Raw genomic sequence first — 18,889 nt, 5'->3', positions numbered from 1 at the left:
ATGGGGGAAGGTAATGACATGTTAGGTTTCCAGGCCTGGGTAAGAGGCACACTGATATCTGAGGTGGGGGCTGCAGGACCAAGGCAGGGCTCACAAAGGGCAAGGCAGCTTAGTCTGGGCATGTGGAGAATGGGTCTGGTGGCATCTGGAAGACCAGGGATCACAGCCAGGGCTAGGGGTTATAGAGAACAGGGCTACAGGAGGAGCAGGAGGTGGCCTGAATGATGTCTGGTCTATGGGGTTCAGGAATGGGCTTTTGTCCTACAGGAAAGGGAGGGAATCTGGGCCCACTGCAGAACAAGGAGGAGGTGAGACAAAACCAGGCAGAACTGAGAGAGTAGCCCTGGGCATGTTATTTGATTTTCCTGGGCTTTTGTTTCCCTGCACGTTAAATGGAGGTACTTATCTCAAAGGCCAAAAATCAAATAATTCTTTCTGTATTTGTCTATCATCTATCTATCTATCCATCATCCATCCATCAATCTATCTAATGATCCTATATAATAAAAGCTTAATATGCAAATCAACCGAACAGCAGAACGACTGGTCGCTATGATGCATACTGACCACCAGGGGGCAGACACTCAATGCAAGAACTGCCCCCAGCCCACAGGCCCCAGGCTAGCCAAGGTGGGTGTCAGTGGGGGTGAGGGGGTCCAATTCCCCCCCACTGGTTCCTCCACAGATGAGCCCTGATCGCCGGCCAGACCTAGGGACCCTACCTGTGCATGAATTTTGTGCACCAGGCTTCTAGTTTAGAAATAAACTTAAGGATCATATCATTTTATCTTCTAATGTAAAGATAGGAAAATTGGAACCCAGAATGGGGAACAGAACTTCCCCAACCCACATGACCATTCCTCCAATGCAGGGATCCTGGCCTGACTCATGAAGCACATCTCAATTTTTGTCTTTATTATCACTACTACTATTAGCCATTCATTCATTCAGCCTGTCCTTCCATAAGCATTCACATTTAAATATCAAATTCTAGCCCATGTCTACATGGGGGTCGGGGTGGGAAATAAACCCCCAATAGGTCCCTGTCCAGTTTAGTCTTCTGTTCCCAAAGCCCACAGATTGAAGCATTTTTTTGCCTAATAATCTTAACAAAGGATTGACCATGGGCATGACAAACTGGGAAGTCCCTGAGTATCATTCCATGCCAATCAACAGATCAGACGTGACACTTCCTACTCTTCTGCTTAAAAAGTGAAGCCTCCTTTTGAAGAAAGAAAATCCAAGCAGTACCCCCTACACCTCCCAGTACACACATATATCCTGATAATTCCCCTGAGCAACACAGATCATATCACTCATTGTCCTATTAGTGGGTCAACTAGCAGATGCTGGTGAAGCCTGCTTTCCTCCCTCCCTCCCTTCCTTCCTTCCTTCCTTCCTTCCTTCCTTCCTTCCTTCTTTCCTTCTTTCCTTCTTTCCTTCCATTAATTCATTGGCATTCACTGAGGCCTACCAAGTATCAGGCTTTCACCAGAGAGGTGAAGTTATTTAACCAAGATCACACAGCTTTATGACAGGGACAAGGGGCATTCTTTTCACCAGCTCATCAGGGGAAGCCCACCTGGACTGTACATACCAAACCACTTTCTCATTAGGACTCTATAGTACCTAGTAGGAAAATCCATTATAAGCCTGTCCAAAGTCCAGGCTCTCTCCAGAACTTCAGAACCATAAAGCCACCTGCCTGCCAAACTTCTCTATTTGTACTTCACATGACCACCCTACACTCAAAACATCTCAAACAAAGCTCAAAATATCCCCCTCCTCAACCCCTTTCTCCAACAGTCTGTATGTACGTTATTGGTTCCACTGTGTTGTTCAAATCAAGAAAACTTGGCATCTTCCTTGATTTCTCTCTTTATCCCCATGCCCAAGAAATCACCAATAATGCTCAATCTTATCTGTTAGATATTGGAACACATTATTAAAATGAGTCTTGGTTTTAGCTGAGATCTTGAGTCCATAGATACCACATTTTAAAAATTTATTTTAATTTATTTTTAAATTGTTATTTATTGATTTGAGAGAGAGACAGAGGAAGGGAGAGAGAGAAGAGAGAGAAAAACACCGATTTGTTTTTCCACCTATTTATGCATTCATTGGTTAATTCTTATATGTGGCCTGACCAGGGATTGAACCCACAACCTTGGCATAATGGGATGATGATCTAACCTCCTGACTTACCTGGCCAAGGCCAGATACCACATTTTAAAGTGAAGTATGAAACCACCATGCAAGACTTGGAAAAGGAAACCAGAGAACCAGTTATGCAACCTTTAGCTCATGTTCAGACAAGAGGGGCACTGGAGAGGTCTAGTGCCCCAACAGAGGTGACTGTCAGATCACCAGGGACTGAGGACAAAACTTTGTAGTGTCTACTGAGTTCTGTTGGATGGATGAATAAAATAAATGACACTGTCAATGTCTGGTGTGGACCCAGTGGAAAGCATATAGTAGGCTTTGAATTGAGACCAAGCCAACCACCTGAGTCCTAGATCTCTGCATCTTCTCTTGGCCACACCCATCATTCCCTTCACCTAGAGCCAGCACTCTCTGATTAAGGTGTCCCAGCTATAAGACTGTGGAAACGAGTCTGCTCAGGACCAAAGGTCTCTCTTTGCAATGTTTTTCTCATCCATTTTGTCAAAGAGCTATTTCCTTCGGCTGTGACCAGACCATAAACAAAGACCACAGAAGCTATGGGTTATTTTATGATTCCAGTTTAGCATCTCCCTCTCTTTCTCTGCTCACCTTCCCCCGCCTCTCAAATCATTTGAACAGAGCAATTTATTACTTGCAGGACAGTAAAATGTAAATAGCATTTGCTGGAGAATGGTCTAAAGTTCTCAGGAATTTATCATTTAACAACAACAAAAACAACTAGCAACAGGGAGGAAGGGCAGGGGAACTAATATTCAATGGTGCCTGAGTGTGTGCCCAGTGATTCATCTGCATTCTCCCTTGTAACCATCAAAGCAGCCCTATGACATAAAACATCTCTATTCTCCCTTTACAGATCAAGAAACTGAGGGGAGGGAGAGGGAAGAAAGATTTCCTGCAGAAAGAGAACTAGGGCTCAGATTTCCAAGGTGAATGGGAGGCAGACAGAGTGGTTAAATACTTGCACTAGGGAGGAAGGCCCTGGTATGTTTAGCTGGCACTTTTCCAGGGAGAAAAACTAGACTGACAGACATATGTTTTCTGGTGGGTGGGGAGGTGAGCACTACTATGAGCCTGGGTACAAGCCCCCTCAGGATTCCCTCCCTTCCAGCCTTCTCGGATCTTACACGTGCCTAGCCCTCTCTGGGGAACCACACCTGACACTGGGAAGAGGGTACTCCGGATGACAGACACGAAAAACAAACCATGGGAACTGCACTCCAGCCACTGTGTGGCATTCTGAGGTCAAGGCCCTTAACTGTGGTGATTCCTCCAAGGCCCTCTGCCCTGTGAGCCCTCGAAGCACAGCCAGGCCTCTTGCTCTAACAGCTCTATGTCTTCCACATAAACACAGGTCCTCATCCACGGTCACATACATCTCTTCAATGTTTTAACCAACAGTCACTTAACTTACAATGCACACTCACACACATTATTTTATTCAACCTCATCGCAGCTCAGTGAGGTGAAGTATCATTATGTCCTATTATGGATTAGGACAATGAGATCCACTGAAGTGATGTAACTTGCCCAAGGTGACATACCTAGTAAGTGGCCGATACAGGATTCAAACCCAGATCTGTCTGAATCCGAGGTCTGTTCTCTTTGAATAACACCTCACATTTTCATGAGTATCTGTATTTAATCCCCAGAGCAGGGGTGGGAAAGTGAAAGGTCCTTGGTCCCTTTGTGAAGGCGATGTTGCTCACCCTAGCAAGGTCAGAGGACTTGCCGAAGGACACTCTCTGGGAGGTGCTGCCATCAGGATCCAGGCCCCTGACTCCCAGGCTAGAGGACATTTCCTTCCAGACCATACTGCCATTCCCGTCAGACCATCGTGTCATTTCTTTCTCTGATTGGGAGGAGGAGCCAGTAGCCAACACGGACCACAATCTGTCTGCCTGAAGTCTCCTTCTGTCATGAGAGGAGGGTTTTAAAAAGTGCTTTCATTCGGGAGCCAAGTTAGATCACATGCATGTGTCCTTAACTCCCTCTGATCACTAACTAGCACCTCTTCCCCACTGACACCCTCTAATCACGTACCAAATCCCCTCATTCTAAATACTCCACGGCACCACCAGAATTGAGGCCTGAATCACTTCCCACCTGATGATCAAAGCAACCTCCTAATGCTTGTCTCCAACTACAGTCCTGGCCTTCCCAGTCTGACCTTCCCACTGCAGCCAGAGTGGCTTCCACCACAATTTAAAATTTTCCTATTGCTCCCATTGTTTTCATGTTCAAGTTCAATTCCTTACAGCCTGTCCTTCAGTCTCATCTCTTGCATCTGAAGTGCTGTAGCCACCCTGAGCCATGCACAGCTCCTGCAGACACCCTTCTCTTCTCTCCGTCGGCAGTGTCCACCCTCTAACAGCTCACTCCCTGTAAATCTGGGTAACTTCTACTCAGTCTTAAAAACTCAGCTTACATGTCACTTCTACTGGGAAGCCATCCATGACCTTCCAAAACTGTGTTTGGGAGGTCATGTAAAGACATTTTGTTTTTAGTATGTTCACTGTTTCATCCCCTGTGCCTAGAACTTACCTTGCTTGTGGTGGACACTCAACACAAATTTACTAAGTGAAAGTTTTCGATGGCCCTCTGGAATCCTTCCCCACAGAACTCATCATATATATTATAGATGCCTCTTTCCTCTTCTGTCTCCTCAAGGAGAGTGAAAGCTCTGAGTCAGGAACTATGCCTTCTTGGTCAGCATTTTAGCTTGGGCCCCTGGTCTGACTCCTGCATGTCCTGGTGGTATGTTTACGTGTGATGAACAAGGACTGGGCACTGAGGAGAACTGTGGCCTGAGCTAAGGGGGAAGGCACTCTACTGAGAAATACGTTTACTTTCTACACAAAAGCGTGTCAGAGGTGCCAAGAAAGGATGGGAACCCTCAAATTCGACATCAGACACCAACCACAAACTGAGTGCAGGCTCCTGCGCACAAACTCACACCTCACTATGATCAGGGGTTGCGGGATTCCCTTTGGTGCACAGGCTCAATTCACCAGGCAACTCTCTCTACCTTCTTTGCCACAATATCATGTGGAACAAAGCTGGTGGGTGCAGTGTGGAATGTGGCCTATGCATGTGCTACAGGAGTTAGGGGATCATAGAGAGGGCATGGGCCATACATGATTAAGGGCGTGTGCTTTGAGGTGGCGGGGGGTGGTGGTGGTGGTGGTGTGGCACTTGATAGATGGCCAGGACTTTAGAAACCAAGGGTCCTCTGCCTGTTCCTTAGCCAGGCCGTAGTTAAAGGTTATGAAAGCTGACTTCAAGATGACTGCCTCAGTCTGGGTGACTCTCATCATCTCTCTAGTACTCTGTGGGTGTGGAACATTTCTCAAACACCCAGCTGACCTGCTGCTCACCCCTCTGTCTGGGTTTGTCACCCTGCCTCCCATGATCCCAGCTCGGGAATTGGACCCCCCACCCCCGATGCCCCTAGAGCCACTAGGCTGCAACCGACTAGTCCTAAGTTACATCACATATAGAAAGGATGTTTCCCTGCACAGAGTATGGTAGAAACTCCATAAATACTCGCCACAGTTGAATAAAGGCTAAAAGGAGCACCTGTACTTTGGGGGGAGAATTTAAATATATACACAGTTAATTTATTTCTTCTCCTTTCTCCTCCTTCAACTATAATTCTTTCTCTAAGAAAACATAGGAAAGGAGAAATGGGTCAATCCAAAAACCAAAAGGATAAAGGAAAACAGACACTGTCACAATCTGTCACAACTCATGCTGTGACCTTGAAATTAAAATCAACACTCAGGAAACTAAATTGACTCAATAACCCCTAAAAATTCAAGCAAGCTAGAAAGTAACCTATAATTTCATCATGGCATGCTTGGGGGTTTTCAGATAAATTGTATGAGGAAAGACAATTTGGCAGAGGAAATGCAAAGAGCAAGATGTGCAGAGGATGAGAGGGCAGAGAGGGAAGGCGGAAGGGAGGCAAAGTGAAGAGCCAGAGAGGAAAGGAAAATGGGAATAAGGGGGAATACAGAGGGAGGGGAGAGAGGAAGGGGGTTGTGAGAATTAGGGGAGGAAACACACAAAATAGGAGGGAAGGGAGAGATAGAGGAGAGGGGAAAAGGGGGGTATCAGTAAAAGGAAAAATAGTGAGCAGAAAGAAAAGAAAATGAGAAATCAAGAGAATAAAAAGATAGAAGAGAAAATATAGTTTTAAATGTTCAGGGTTAGAAAGAGGAATGAAGACCATCAGGGTTTTCCTCAGCAGCCCAGAGGACGGTCCTCCAGCCTGTGCGCTCACACACCTCAGATGGCAGAAGACTCTCTCATGAGGGAGCAGAGGGGAGAGAGAGGTGGGGCAGCATAAAGTAGAGGGCGGCCGTGGGTCCAGGTGGCTGACCAAGACTTGAAGCACAGCAGAGGCAGCTGGGAGAGGGCGTCCATTAGAGGTGAGGGGGTAACAGGACAATGCGAAGATGCCAACAGCAGAGCCAGCCATCTCCATCCTCACCCCACGGGAGACCAAGTTTCTGACCTGTCTCAGAAATCCTGCCAGGCCTGAGTGTGGGCTGGCCCGGGGCAGCATGGGGACCTGCCAAGGATACAGGCTTCCTCGGTGTAGGGCACCGCAGCAGTGGTGCCCCCGCTGATGTAGCTGTAGAAGGAGACCTCCAGGGTGTAGCAGGAGGAAGTGTGGTCCAGGAGGCCACCGAGGAAGCGGCGGCCAGTGCCTGCCTTCACGGCGTCCCGGTTGAAGGATGTGCTGGACTGTGAAAGACAAGGAGGAGCAGAGAGTCAGGGCAGGACGCCTGGGCTACCAGAATTTGCGCACACTACCTCTCGGCTTCAACTTCCTCATCTGAAAAGTGGGATATTAGTCCCACATCACAGGTTTAGTAGGATGACTGATTAACTAAACAAACAGCATTAAAACAAAAGCAACCGGCAGAGCTCCTGGGGCACAGTAACTGCCATTTAACAAATACAGGGGCGGGCAAAAGTAGGCTTACACTCATGCATATGGGAAACACTGCTTTTGCCCATCCCTGTATTTGTGAAAATCTGAATGGGGAACAGATGGAGCAAAGGAATGTGGACAGAGAATAAGAAGCAATATGCAATACTATATGTAACACTTCAAACAATAAAATAAAACTTGAAAAAAAAGAAGTACTTGTACTATGATGAAAATCAGAATTAAAATTTGGGCAGTGATTTCAACTTAATCATATTGTTTCCCCTATAGCAGTATCTCATTTGGGCTTCAAAAATAACGCCCTTGGAACTGTAAGTTAGTGCAGCTACTATGGAGAGATTCCTTAAAAAATTAAGAATGGAGCTACCATATGATCCAGCAATTAATTCCTCTTCTGGGTATGTACTTGGAAAATTTAAAAACACTTATTTGGAAAGATAGATGTACCCCTATGTTCATTGCAGCATTATTTATAGTAGCCAAGACACGGAAACAACCTAAGTGCCCTTTGACAGGTGATTGGATAACGAAGATGAGGTACATACTGAGCCATAAAAAAAGATGAAATACTGACATTTGTGACAACATGATGGGTCTTGAAAGTATTATGCCAGGTGAAATAAGTCAGATGGAAACCAATTCCACTCAGATGTGGGATATTTAATAAAAGCAACAAATGAACAAACAAAACAAATGAAAAACCAAAATCATAGATACAGACAACAGATTGGTGGTTAGCAGCGGGGACAGGGGGTGCAGAGAGGACAAAGAGAGTAAACAGGGTCAAATAAAGGTGAGGAAAGGAGACTAGACTTCAGGTGGTAAGCACACAATAGAGGATACAGACGTAGTAACCAGTGTTGCCCCAATAAATTTAATGGAAAAAAAAAACACTCCTTGGTGTGTGTGTGATAATTTTGCCCCTCTAAGGTGAGGAAAGGGGTTCAGAGATGGAGCAAGTAAGTGATACAGGAGACTTGAACCAAGGGATAAGTGACTTCAGAACCTGCTGCACTCCTTCACAGTGCTCCCCGCCCATCTGCAACGGCCGACCTCACCTCTGACCTCACGTCCAGCCTCACCAGAGAGCAGGGATCATGGCAACTTCGTCACTGAGTGTTCCCACACTCATCACAGTAGGGAGAGAAGGGAGCAAACAGGTCAGTGCCTCAATGCCCCGGCCCTGTTCAGAACATGTGACATGGAGTCCACTGGCCTTCATGTCTTCATCTGTAGAGTGATCATAAAATCTCTTTTACAGTCCTGGCCAGTTTGGCTCAGTGGATTGAGCGTCGGCCTGCGGACTGAAGGCTCCCAGGTTTGATTCCGGTCACGGGCATGTGCTCTACCCGCCAGTAGGGGGCATGCAGGAGGCAGCCAATCAATGATTCCCTCTCATCATTGATGTTTCTCTCTCTCTCTCCCTCTCTTTTCCTCTCTGAAATCAATAAAAATATATTTTAAAAAATAAAAAAAATCTCTTTCACAGAGGTGTGAGAGTCAGTTCACTTGTGGTTACAAGGGCATCTGTGCTGACACATGAAGATCTAAGTACATGAAGAGATGATGGTTTTAATAAAAAAAATGTGTGTCTTGTTCACCAGGAAGAAAGTAAAGAAGAATGTAAGTAAAGAAGGCAAAGACAGAAAGGAAGAAGGAGAAAGAAAACAGCAAAACAAGACAGAAAGACATGGAAAGAAACAGAAATATGTGTGTGCTGTGGTAAAGGAAAGAATCAGAAAATCATATAATATCATATCTTAAAGGACTGTTGAAGTCCACATAGTGAAATCCAACTCTCATTTTAGAGCTGGGCACTGAGGATCAGGGGAGAGGGGAAATAGAGGTTGGAGTAGGGTAGATGACTTTGTCCCCGGCCTTGAGCCCCTAAGGGGCTGCAATGCAGGAACATAATCAGGAAGGCCAGAAATAAATCTTCTAGATGGTGCCCCTTTTGTTGGCCCTGGAAACCTTAACCCTGTGAAGGTCTCTGAGGCCTATGGCCCAGCCTTCCAGGGAACCTGGATCCAGGAGACCACAGTCTGCTCTGGAATTGGAGTGGTTTCAAAAAGACAAGGGCTCACTATCCTATAGAGATTCCCACACAAACGAGGATGGCTGCTTTTATCCCAGACCTACCAATAGGGAGCCACCTGCTTGGATTATACCACCAAACCTGAGGGACTTTGCTATATATACCCGCCTCGCTGGGCCATAGGCGACTTTTAGGTATAGAGAGGAAACTGGGCTAAATAATCTCCCCCAACCTCTTGTGGTCTGGCATTCAAAGATTCTGAGATTCAAAGTGCATCTTACCTCCTGGAGAAATTTATCATCTCCACCAATGTCCAGGCCTGAAGCAACACGCGAGGCCAGTGTTCATCAACCTCTTTGGCCACATGGGAAAAACAGGCCTCAGAGATTTGGTATCAAAACAAAGGAAACCTCACAAACTATCTCCCTTGTCCCCACACCACATGCTGACTCCCCTCCTTATCTTCTCTCCTGGTCCTTTGTCAATATTGCTTTTGCTACAAATTATTCTAATGCCAGCCTACAGTCTCTCAGGCCTCCTTGGCATGTGAAGTGGGTAGTAACACGCTCCTGGGGCCTGCTGAGGTCTTTCCTGCCTGCAGAGTGCAGTCTATTGCTGCCATTTGTCCCCCCAGGAAGCTATGATGCAGGCAGGGCAGGGAATTGTCACCCACAAATTACTGGCAAAGAAACTGAGGCACAGAAAGCATCATGAAGGAAGAGAATGGTGCACGTGTAACCACTTCTGCAGACATGACAGGCTCCTACTGATGGAACTGGGGCCGGTGAAAGCCAACCCGGAGCAGGCCTGGCATGTGCTGGGTGCTCAGTTGCTCAGTGAGTCTCTTGTCTTAATGCTGGAGTCAGATCAACTACACAGATGCCAGCTCCTCAGACAAACCAAGTGCTGGCTGCCACATCGGCGTCTCCCTCCCCACTGGTGAGGAGCGGCCTGAGGGCAGGGTTGGCTTGTTACCTCTGTCTTTATCATCCACATCCACGCACCACCTGGTACAGAGCTGGTGTTCTGTGAATGTTAAACCAAACTGCACTGAGGGAGAGGCAGAGAAGGAGGGCAGAGGGAGTCCTGGCTTACATAGGAGAAGTCCTCAGCGTTCTGGCAGAGCAGCTTGGGGAAGATGGCCTGCCTCTGGAAGCGCTCCTCATCCTCGAAGACATTGCCGTACATGAAGCCATTCATCATGGTGGAGTGGGCGTGGATGTCGATATAGAACTCCAGGCTCGTTTTCTGTTGAGAGAGATGATAACAAATGAGAAGTCTGGGGTCACAGAGCACACTTTGAAGGAACCAGACACCACACACACACACACACACACACACACACCACACCACACACATGCACACACCACACACATGCACACTCACACACACACTCCACACATGCACACTCTCACACACATGCACATACATGTATGTGTGCACCACTCACACAAACCATACAAATGCACACATGCACATACATGTACACACATACTTTCTTTCAAGCTGGCCCTACCTGTTAGCCCATTTAGCAACCATTTGCAATGTGATTGGAGGGGTTGAGACACAATCCATTTCTGCTCACATATAATATCACCTGCCCTTGGGTCTGAGAGCGCTACCTTTTCAAAGTTCTCTGAAAGAAGTGAGGTTTTTGTTGGTCAAGTCCTGAACAGTTAACACACTCAAGACTAAACGCAGTAGCAGAATTTGTTTCTCTGATTAATTAGAAATACGTTGAGGCAACATAATTATGTTTACATTGGGCCTGCTTATGGTTTTGCCCTGACTGGCCATTTCTAGCTGAGGGCTCTGGAGTAAATCATGGTCCTACTTTGAGCCTCCGCTTCCTTATTTGAAAAGTGATTATTTTAATTCCAACCTCAGAGAGTTACAGTGAGAATCAAATATCACAATAGTGGTTACTATCATTTACTACATATTGAATGCATGCCAGCACCATTCTGGGAACTTCACCTATGACCTCTTAGTTAATTATTTTATTTAACCTCATTTCATGATGCCACACCTACTCCCCAATAGAATATATATAGTGCCTGGAAAAAACACACCTTGGGACTAGCCTTTCTCTGCTCTCTGCTTACACATGTTTAAGGCACTTCCTCGCTTGGTGTGGTTTATCTGTTACCATTCCCTCTACAAGCTCCCTGGAGGTAGGAGGTTGTCTGTAAAGAGCCCCGGGCCTGTGCATCAAGGCTGCTCAGCATCTGTGTGCAGAACTCAACAAGAGAGAAGACTCCAGACACGGTAATGAGCTGGCAGGAATTGAGGAATATTTAGCTCCTCAGATCTTCAATATCGCTCAAATCCAATTTTGTCTTCCTACACATCAGTCCAAGTCATGGCTATTAATCCTTCCTCAGAGTATCAGAGGCCCCCAATGGGGAGTGGACTTGCCCAAGCTCATGTCATAACTGGGACTAAAACCCAGTTTCTGGACGCCTGGCACAGTTAACTTATCAACATCAGTGGCCAGTGCTGGAAGCAGCCAAGGCAACACCTGGCCACATGCCTGTCCCCTTTCTAGGGTGTGGTCCTGGGAAAAAAGGAAAGTCCATGCTTTGAAGGATTGTCCCTCCTTGGGACACTTTCCAATGAAGTTAAAACCAAACGAAAACCATGCTGCTTCTAGAACAGCAGTTCTCAACCTGTGGGTCGTGACCCCTTTGGGGGTCGAACGACCCTTCCACAGGGGTCACCTAAAACCATCAAAAACACATATATAATTACATATTGTTTTTGTGATTAATCACTATTCTTTAATTATGTTCAATTTGTAACAATGAAATTGGGGGTCACCACAACATGAGGAACTGTATCAAAGGGTCGCGGCATTAGGAAGGTTGAGAACCTCTGTTCTAGAATGTGGGCCTGATGACTGCCATTTCATTTGCCTCAGAGTTGGAGCAAAGCATGACGCCTTGCCGCACTCCCAGTTTCCTGGGTAGCATAAGCTGTCTTTTGAGACATATAAGATGCACTGCTCTGTGTGATATTAAACTCATCATTTTCAGCTTTGGTGGTGGAATACACAATGATTCAACAGCAGCCCTATAAAAGTCTTCTTGCAATTTTATTTTCTCCAATTGCTTGTCCTTTCCTCTGAGCTTTTGATGAGCTGCAGAGGAAAGGAGGAGGTAGAGAGATGACTTAGGAAATGTAGGAGGAAAAACTGCACTTTACATCTCGGAATGTCAGAGCTAGAGAGGGCCTTGGACACCAACTTCTCCAGCCTTTCCCGGTCGGCCCTGAGCGGAGAGGATGTTCGCTGCAGGCCCACCAGTGAATTGGGGCCAGAGCAAGAACTAGAGCCTGGCTCTTCTGATAATGATCCTGCAGTGGCTTCCACTGCCCCATCCTGGCACCTGGCACCTAATGTGGTTTAAATGACCAGCAGGTGAATTATATTGATTGATTTACACGGCTCAAAAATAAAAAATATAAATATACGAAAGTATTTACAGTGAAAAATCTCCTTTCCGCTGCTGTCCTGCAAACACCCAGTTTCACTCCCTAGAAGTAGCTCATGTTACCAGGCTCTCATGTGTCCTTCCAGAGATGGTTTAAACCCAAACATTCCTCCCCCTGCCTCCCAAAACACACACGGTAGCACACCGAGCACACCATTCAAAGCTACTTTTTAATCTCGTAATATGTCGTGGAAGTATTTTTTCTAAGTACATAACAACCATATATTCTTTTTAACAAATATATATATATATATATGTAATTATTTCACCAGTCTCCTGTTGATGGACATTTATTTTCAACCATTTCTTGTTACAAATAATGTCTTAGTGATTGACTCTGTATATATACTATTTCACACATATACAATTATATGTAGGATAAATTCCTAGAAGAATAATTTCTGGGTCCTCTGCGCTTTTGCAATTTGACAAATATTGATTAACCTCCTTGGGAAGACCAATTTACACTCCTACCAATATATTACAATGTCTCATTGTCAATTACCTTGATGAGATGGGTGAAATCAAGTTTTTTTTGTGTGTGTGTGTGTGTGTGAGACCTCTTCTTTTTTTAAAAAAAAATTTTTATTGATTAAGTTATTACATATGTGTCCTTATCCCCACATTACCCCCTACCCCGCACCCCCTCATGCCCTCACCCCCCTGTTGTCTGTGTCCATTGGTTAGGCCTATATGCATATAAGTCCTTTGGTTGATCTCTCCCCCTTACCCCCACCCTCCCCTATCTTCCCTCTGAGGTAAAATTTGCCAATTTGATGGGTGAAAAATGACATCTCAGGTTAGTTTTAATCTGAATTTCTCTAAGTATAATTACCTTTTATTATATGGTTAAGTATCTTTCCATATGTTTAAGAACTATTAGTATTTTCTTTTCTATGAGTTATCTATTTCCTTTGTTTTAAAAACTGAATTGTTGGGTTTTATTTCTTTTTTTTTAAAATATATTTTATTGATTTTTTTACAGAGAGGAAGGGAGAGAGATAGAGAGTTAGAAACATCGATGAGAGAGGAACATCGATCAGCTGCCTCCTGCACATCTCCTATTGGGGATGTGCCCGTAACCCAGGTACATGCCCTTGACCGGAATCGAACCTGGGACCTTTCAGTCCGCAGGCCGACGCTCTATCCACTGAGCCAAACCGGTTTCGGCTGGGTTTTATTTCTTATTGATTTATAGAAACTAGGTGTTAGGGAAATTAGCCTTTGTGTGCTGTACAAAAATATTTTTGCACAATTTGTCATTTTTTTTTGACTTTACAGGTACTTTTTGCCATGCAGAAATTTTTAAATGCTATTTTTTTTAACAGATTTATCAATATTTTCTCTTGTGATCTCTGGGTCAAATTTTTCCTTTTTTTCCTCTATTACTTTTTCATATTTAAATATTTCCTTTCAGTTTTAATTTACATGGTGTAGGGTGTGAGGTAAGAATTAAACTTCATTGTCTGATACTACTTATTAAATTGTGCACATCTTTTTACCACTGACTTGAAAAGCCATCTTTACCATATCATTTTTTGTATGTAATTGGGTTTATATTTGGCTTTTAGTCTGTTCTCATCATTTTTTCTATGCATGTGTCAGGACTATACAGTTTTGATTATGTGAAGTTTATACAGTATTTTAATATGTGGAAGGTTTATTCTCATTATGCTTCTTTCCCGAAATTACCCTGTGTTTTCTTGCATATTTTTCTGTATGATCTTTATGAGTTTAGTTTTCTTGCTCCCCCAAATTCTGTCAATATTCTCAACATTTGTGATATAATTATATTAGATTTTCATACTAATGTAGGAATAATTGGTTCTTATGACTTTTAATCTTCCAATCCAATCCAATCCAATCTGAGAATATATTTTGACTATCCACTTACTCAATTTTTGTGGGGGATTATATCAGGAAGTTTTAAAGTTCTTTTGTTTGTTGTTGTTTTTTCCATATAAACTCTGAACATTTCTTTTGATTCCAAGGCAGTTTATAATGTATGTGATGCTTTCTTCCATTAAATCTTCTAACTGGTAGTTCTTTACAAACATAAAAGCTCTTGTTTTGAACATGTTGAATGTTTACCCAGATAATTTACTAATTCTACTATTATTTATAAATTACTCTTTTGATTTTCTTGGATTTTCATTTGTTTACCTACTCATAAAATAATCACTGAGTGTCTACTATGTGTCTGACAGTATTGTAGGCACCGGGGGTATGTACCAGGGAGTGTTCTGGGCACTGGGGATACAGCAATGAACACAACAGGAAACTCCGAATCTACAAGAGTTTACATTCTATAGAGAAGGAAAATAAATCCATTAATAAATATACATTATGCCAAAACCGATAATATATTTAAAAAAAAAATAAATAAATAAATATACATTATGTCAGGAGGTACTTATGCCATGGAGACAAATAAAGCACAGTAAGGGGACAGAACATATTAGGGGTTCTGGAAGGAATTAACTTAACTGGAATCAGGGAGTTAGGTTTGAGGATATAGGTGAGAGAGTGTTGTAGAAAGAAGACATAAATGCAAAAGTCACATGCACTTGGCATGTTTGAGGAAGAGTGAAGAGGTGAGGATGTATGGAAACATGGGGTGAATAAAGGGGACAGTATTTTCCAGGTTTGTAATCTTATCACCTGTATGTAGTAGTTTTATCTCTTCCTTTTCACTTTTTCTGCTTCTAATTTTTTTTTCATGTCTCACTGCATTAGCTAGCACCTCCAAAACAATGTGCAAGTTTTTAGTAATTTCTAAGAACCCTTCCCACTCTGAGATGCTAAGAGCTGGACAAAATTAAAGCTGAAAAAGGTCTGGGTACCTGAATAGAGTCTGAGCTTCAGTTCTTAGTTCTTTTTTAGTTCTTTATTACACATATTTAGCACTATTCTGGAAATACCAGACATAAACACTGATTCCAACAATATTCTGCATCTGTGTTGCGCCTACGCTGGCTTTACAGGCTTGTACTGGCCCAGTTAGAGTGGAGCATGGAAGGCAGAAGCAGGGCGTCTAACTTCGCTTTTATGTTAATAGAATCTGTGACCATGGACAAGTAGCAACTATTCATGGTGCCTCAATTTCCTTATCTTTAAAAGTGGTTGCTGGATAAGATAGAGGAGATATGACTTCCTTAAACATTTCATGCTTTCTTCTCATCCTCAATTAAAATAAATCTTTCCTGCTTTTCCAAGCAGCTTCTCGCTTGGGTGTTGATATTGGAACTTGCTACTGTAGACCTAATCTGGCTGATAAGTATGTCTGTCTGTCTGAGTTCTTTGAGGACAGAACCATGTCTAGTCCACATCCCATTATCTCTTGTTCTACTGCAGTAGCTTTTCCCTTTGTGTCCTTGCTGCTTCAGTGCACACACATCGGGTCACTTTCCTAGTTAAAACCATTCTACGCTGCGCTATTGCCCACAGAATAGAGTCCAAGCCCTTTCAAATATTTTAAAAGGCCCTGCATGATCTGGTCCTTGTCCTCTCAGCCTGTGCTACTTCTGGCCTGATGTTCTACACTCCAGTCGCGTCAAGCTACCTAGGATACCTGGAACTGCTACGCTCGTGACTTTGATACCTGCATTTATTCATAATAAATATCCCTTCTGCCAGGGATATGTTTTCTCTTTATTTGGCTAACTCTGATGCAGCCTTAAAATTTAAGACAGAGACTAAGTCGATGCTCATCAATTCCATCTCCCTTTCCTTGACCATGGAAGGCATTTCATGGTCTCCCTTGCCGTTTGGGATCTAATATGATGTGGGCAGCCCTGAGAAGTGCCATTTCCAGGCCTGACCCTAAAACTCATACACATTCACCCACATTCCCTCTTGTTCTCATGCAAGGAAGCCACACAAGAACAAAGGTATGAAAAGGAAGGAGCCCTATGTCCCCGAAGGAACACTGGGAGGAACGTGGCCAAGAGAGTCACCGGGCCTGCATCAGACTCTGATGAACCTTTACTGCATTAAGCCACTGAGATTTGGGAACTGCTTGTTACAGCAGCTGATTTTATTCATCTGACTGGTACAAAATCTCAGTTCAAATAGCCTCATTTTATCCCTCGGGATGAGTTAGCAGCTTCCACTTCACTCTCACAATTCAAGATACAAATCTCTCTCATGGTACTTACACATGATATAACAATACTTTATTTCCATCTCCCATTAAAATGTGAGTTGTTTTGGGACAGGGACCATACATTGTTAATTTTTTAAATCCATTAGGTCAGAGCCAGGCCTCCTATATAATAGGTTGCCATTAGTTTGGCAAAGAAATGAGTAGAAAATGGATTGATGAAAGAATTAAATGAAGGAGCTGGTACATTTCACATTTTTTCCCCAGCAGTCAACATGAGGTATTTTTCTGTGGCTAAGTCAGAGCAAGGGACATGTCACTAATGTGGGGCCCTTAATTATCATTTGGGGTTGAGAGTGGAAGTGGGGAAAGCATCTCTGTTCCTTCCTTCTAAACTTAAGAACCTTAATTAAAATCAAGCGATGAAGGGCTGTCCCCTTGCCAGCAGCCAAACAGCTCATCCTGCAGTCAGGGACCTAAAGAGTAAATTAAAATCAGTGCCAATAAAATTAAAACTACCTTAGGGCATATTTGCAACATAATTTAGTGTGGAGTTTGCTTCTACCCAGACACTGGGGAGGAAAATTTTTTTTTCTTTCTTTCTACATTCTGAGCTGTTGCCCTGCCTCACCTCACTGGGCCCAGGCCAAAGCCCGGGCCTGGTGCTGTGATGTGGTGCTGAGTCCCTCCATTTGGGCAGCACTTCACTTCAGGGTTTATCTCAGATTCAATCCAACGCAGGAAGGGACATGCAATCCAGGAAGGCCAGCGGGGTTTATCTCAGGTTTGGAGATGAGAAGCCGAAGCTTGGCAGGGCTCATGGCAAGTTGAGAAGGGTGAGCTGCTTGCTTAGTTCCAGTCGTACAGAGGAGGGACTGGAGCTCCCAGAGCTTTAAGGAACTTGCCCAGGATTTTGCAGCAGGAAGCGGCAGAGCTGGCTGCAAAATCAAACCCAGGCCTCTGGCTACAAGCTCCCAGGAGCTTGCAGTGTGTAGCAAGGCAATCCCTGGATCATACCTATTCATAAAGTTCTATATAGAATCATTCATCTCTGAGCTGGGGGACAATGGGGCCTGGGGACTGATCCTATCAGGCTTAGCTTCCTCAAAAGGGATTGAGGCAAGGGCTGGGAGGAGCAAGGAGTGTTAGAGACCTTCCAGAGAGCTTCCTGTCTGAGATTTATCCCAGAAAGCAGCCTCCCCCTGAACCTCAGGCAAAAACAAACAAAATAAAACAAAACAAAACACACCCAAATCTATTATTTTTATAATCGATTAAAATACCTCCAAGTCTGGTTCTTTTGTTGTTGCTGTTTGTTTGTTTTTTAAGTTAAAGTAGGTATTTGTGGAAGTCACAGTACTGTCCTAGGCAGAAAGGAAAAGTTTGCAGAAAAGTTGAGAACTCTTTCTTGAAAAAACAACCAAGCAAAGCAAACACAACCATGTAAAGGTCCTGCATAGTCCAGAATTCGGAAGTTGTATTATGCCTCCCCTCTCGAGTACACCCTGAATGTGGCTGGAGAGAAATTCCTGCCACAGACTAGAATGTGATGAATCTATGGGACAAAAAGAGGGGCAACCATATAAGACAAAACCAGACCTGCTCTGGAAAGTTGGGGGGATGGGCTACAGACACTTCCTCTCCTGCCTCTGTCCACCTTACACTCCAGCCCCAAACACATCTGCAACTTCCCCAGCACAGGCTGGTTCTCCTATCAGTGTTTCTGTGTGTGTGGGAGCTCTTAAAACTGCCCGTTCCTCTGGGGTTTAGCGGATAAGGTTCCCAAGTCCCTCTCTAAGGAGGAAAAACAAACAGCTGAGAGCAGGAATGCCTGTCTCCTCCCTTCCTTTCCCCTCCTGGTAACAGCTTGCTCATCTTTGTTTGCCAGGTCCAATGGCCCCTGTCCAAGAAGCCTTCCTTGACTTTCCCAGGGACAGCAGCTTTCTTTTCTGAACTCCACAGGTTTCTAAAATATCCTTCTGTTAAAGTATTTATCATCCAGTTCATTCATTCGTTCATCCATTTGACAAATATTTACTGTGAACCTACTATGTTCCAGAACCTGAGGGTGTAAGAAACGTGCCTCTGATTTTTCTTCATAGAAAAGGAACAGCAGGTGG

At 44.1% G+C, this 18,889-nt stretch overlaps 1 protein-coding gene across 1 annotated transcript in view; it reads right to left on the bottom strand.

The window, feature by feature from the left end:
* The window catches only part of AGBL4 (ATP/GTP binding protein-like 4), a 646,044-nt gene that overhangs the window by 23,613 nt on the left and 603,542 nt on the right, over positions 1–18,889 (bottom strand). The window contains exons 8-9 of the mRNA XM_015563308.1: positions 10,272–10,424; positions 6,771–6,933 (exon numbers count right to left, since the gene is read on the bottom strand). Of these exons, the coding sequence (XP_015418794.1) occupies positions 6,771–6,933; positions 10,272–10,424 (316 nt within the window). The remainder of the gene's footprint in view (positions 1–6,770; positions 6,934–10,271; positions 10,425–18,889) is intronic.

This window comes from Myotis davidii, unplaced genomic scaffold (genome assembly GCF_000327345.1).
Source record: "Myotis davidii unplaced genomic scaffold, ASM32734v1 scaffold539, whole genome shotgun sequence".
In the NCBI taxonomy this organism is placed as follows: Eukaryota; Metazoa; Chordata; class Mammalia; order Chiroptera; family Vespertilionidae; genus Myotis; species Myotis davidii.
This window is presented reverse-complemented; position numbering and strand designations above follow the sequence as displayed.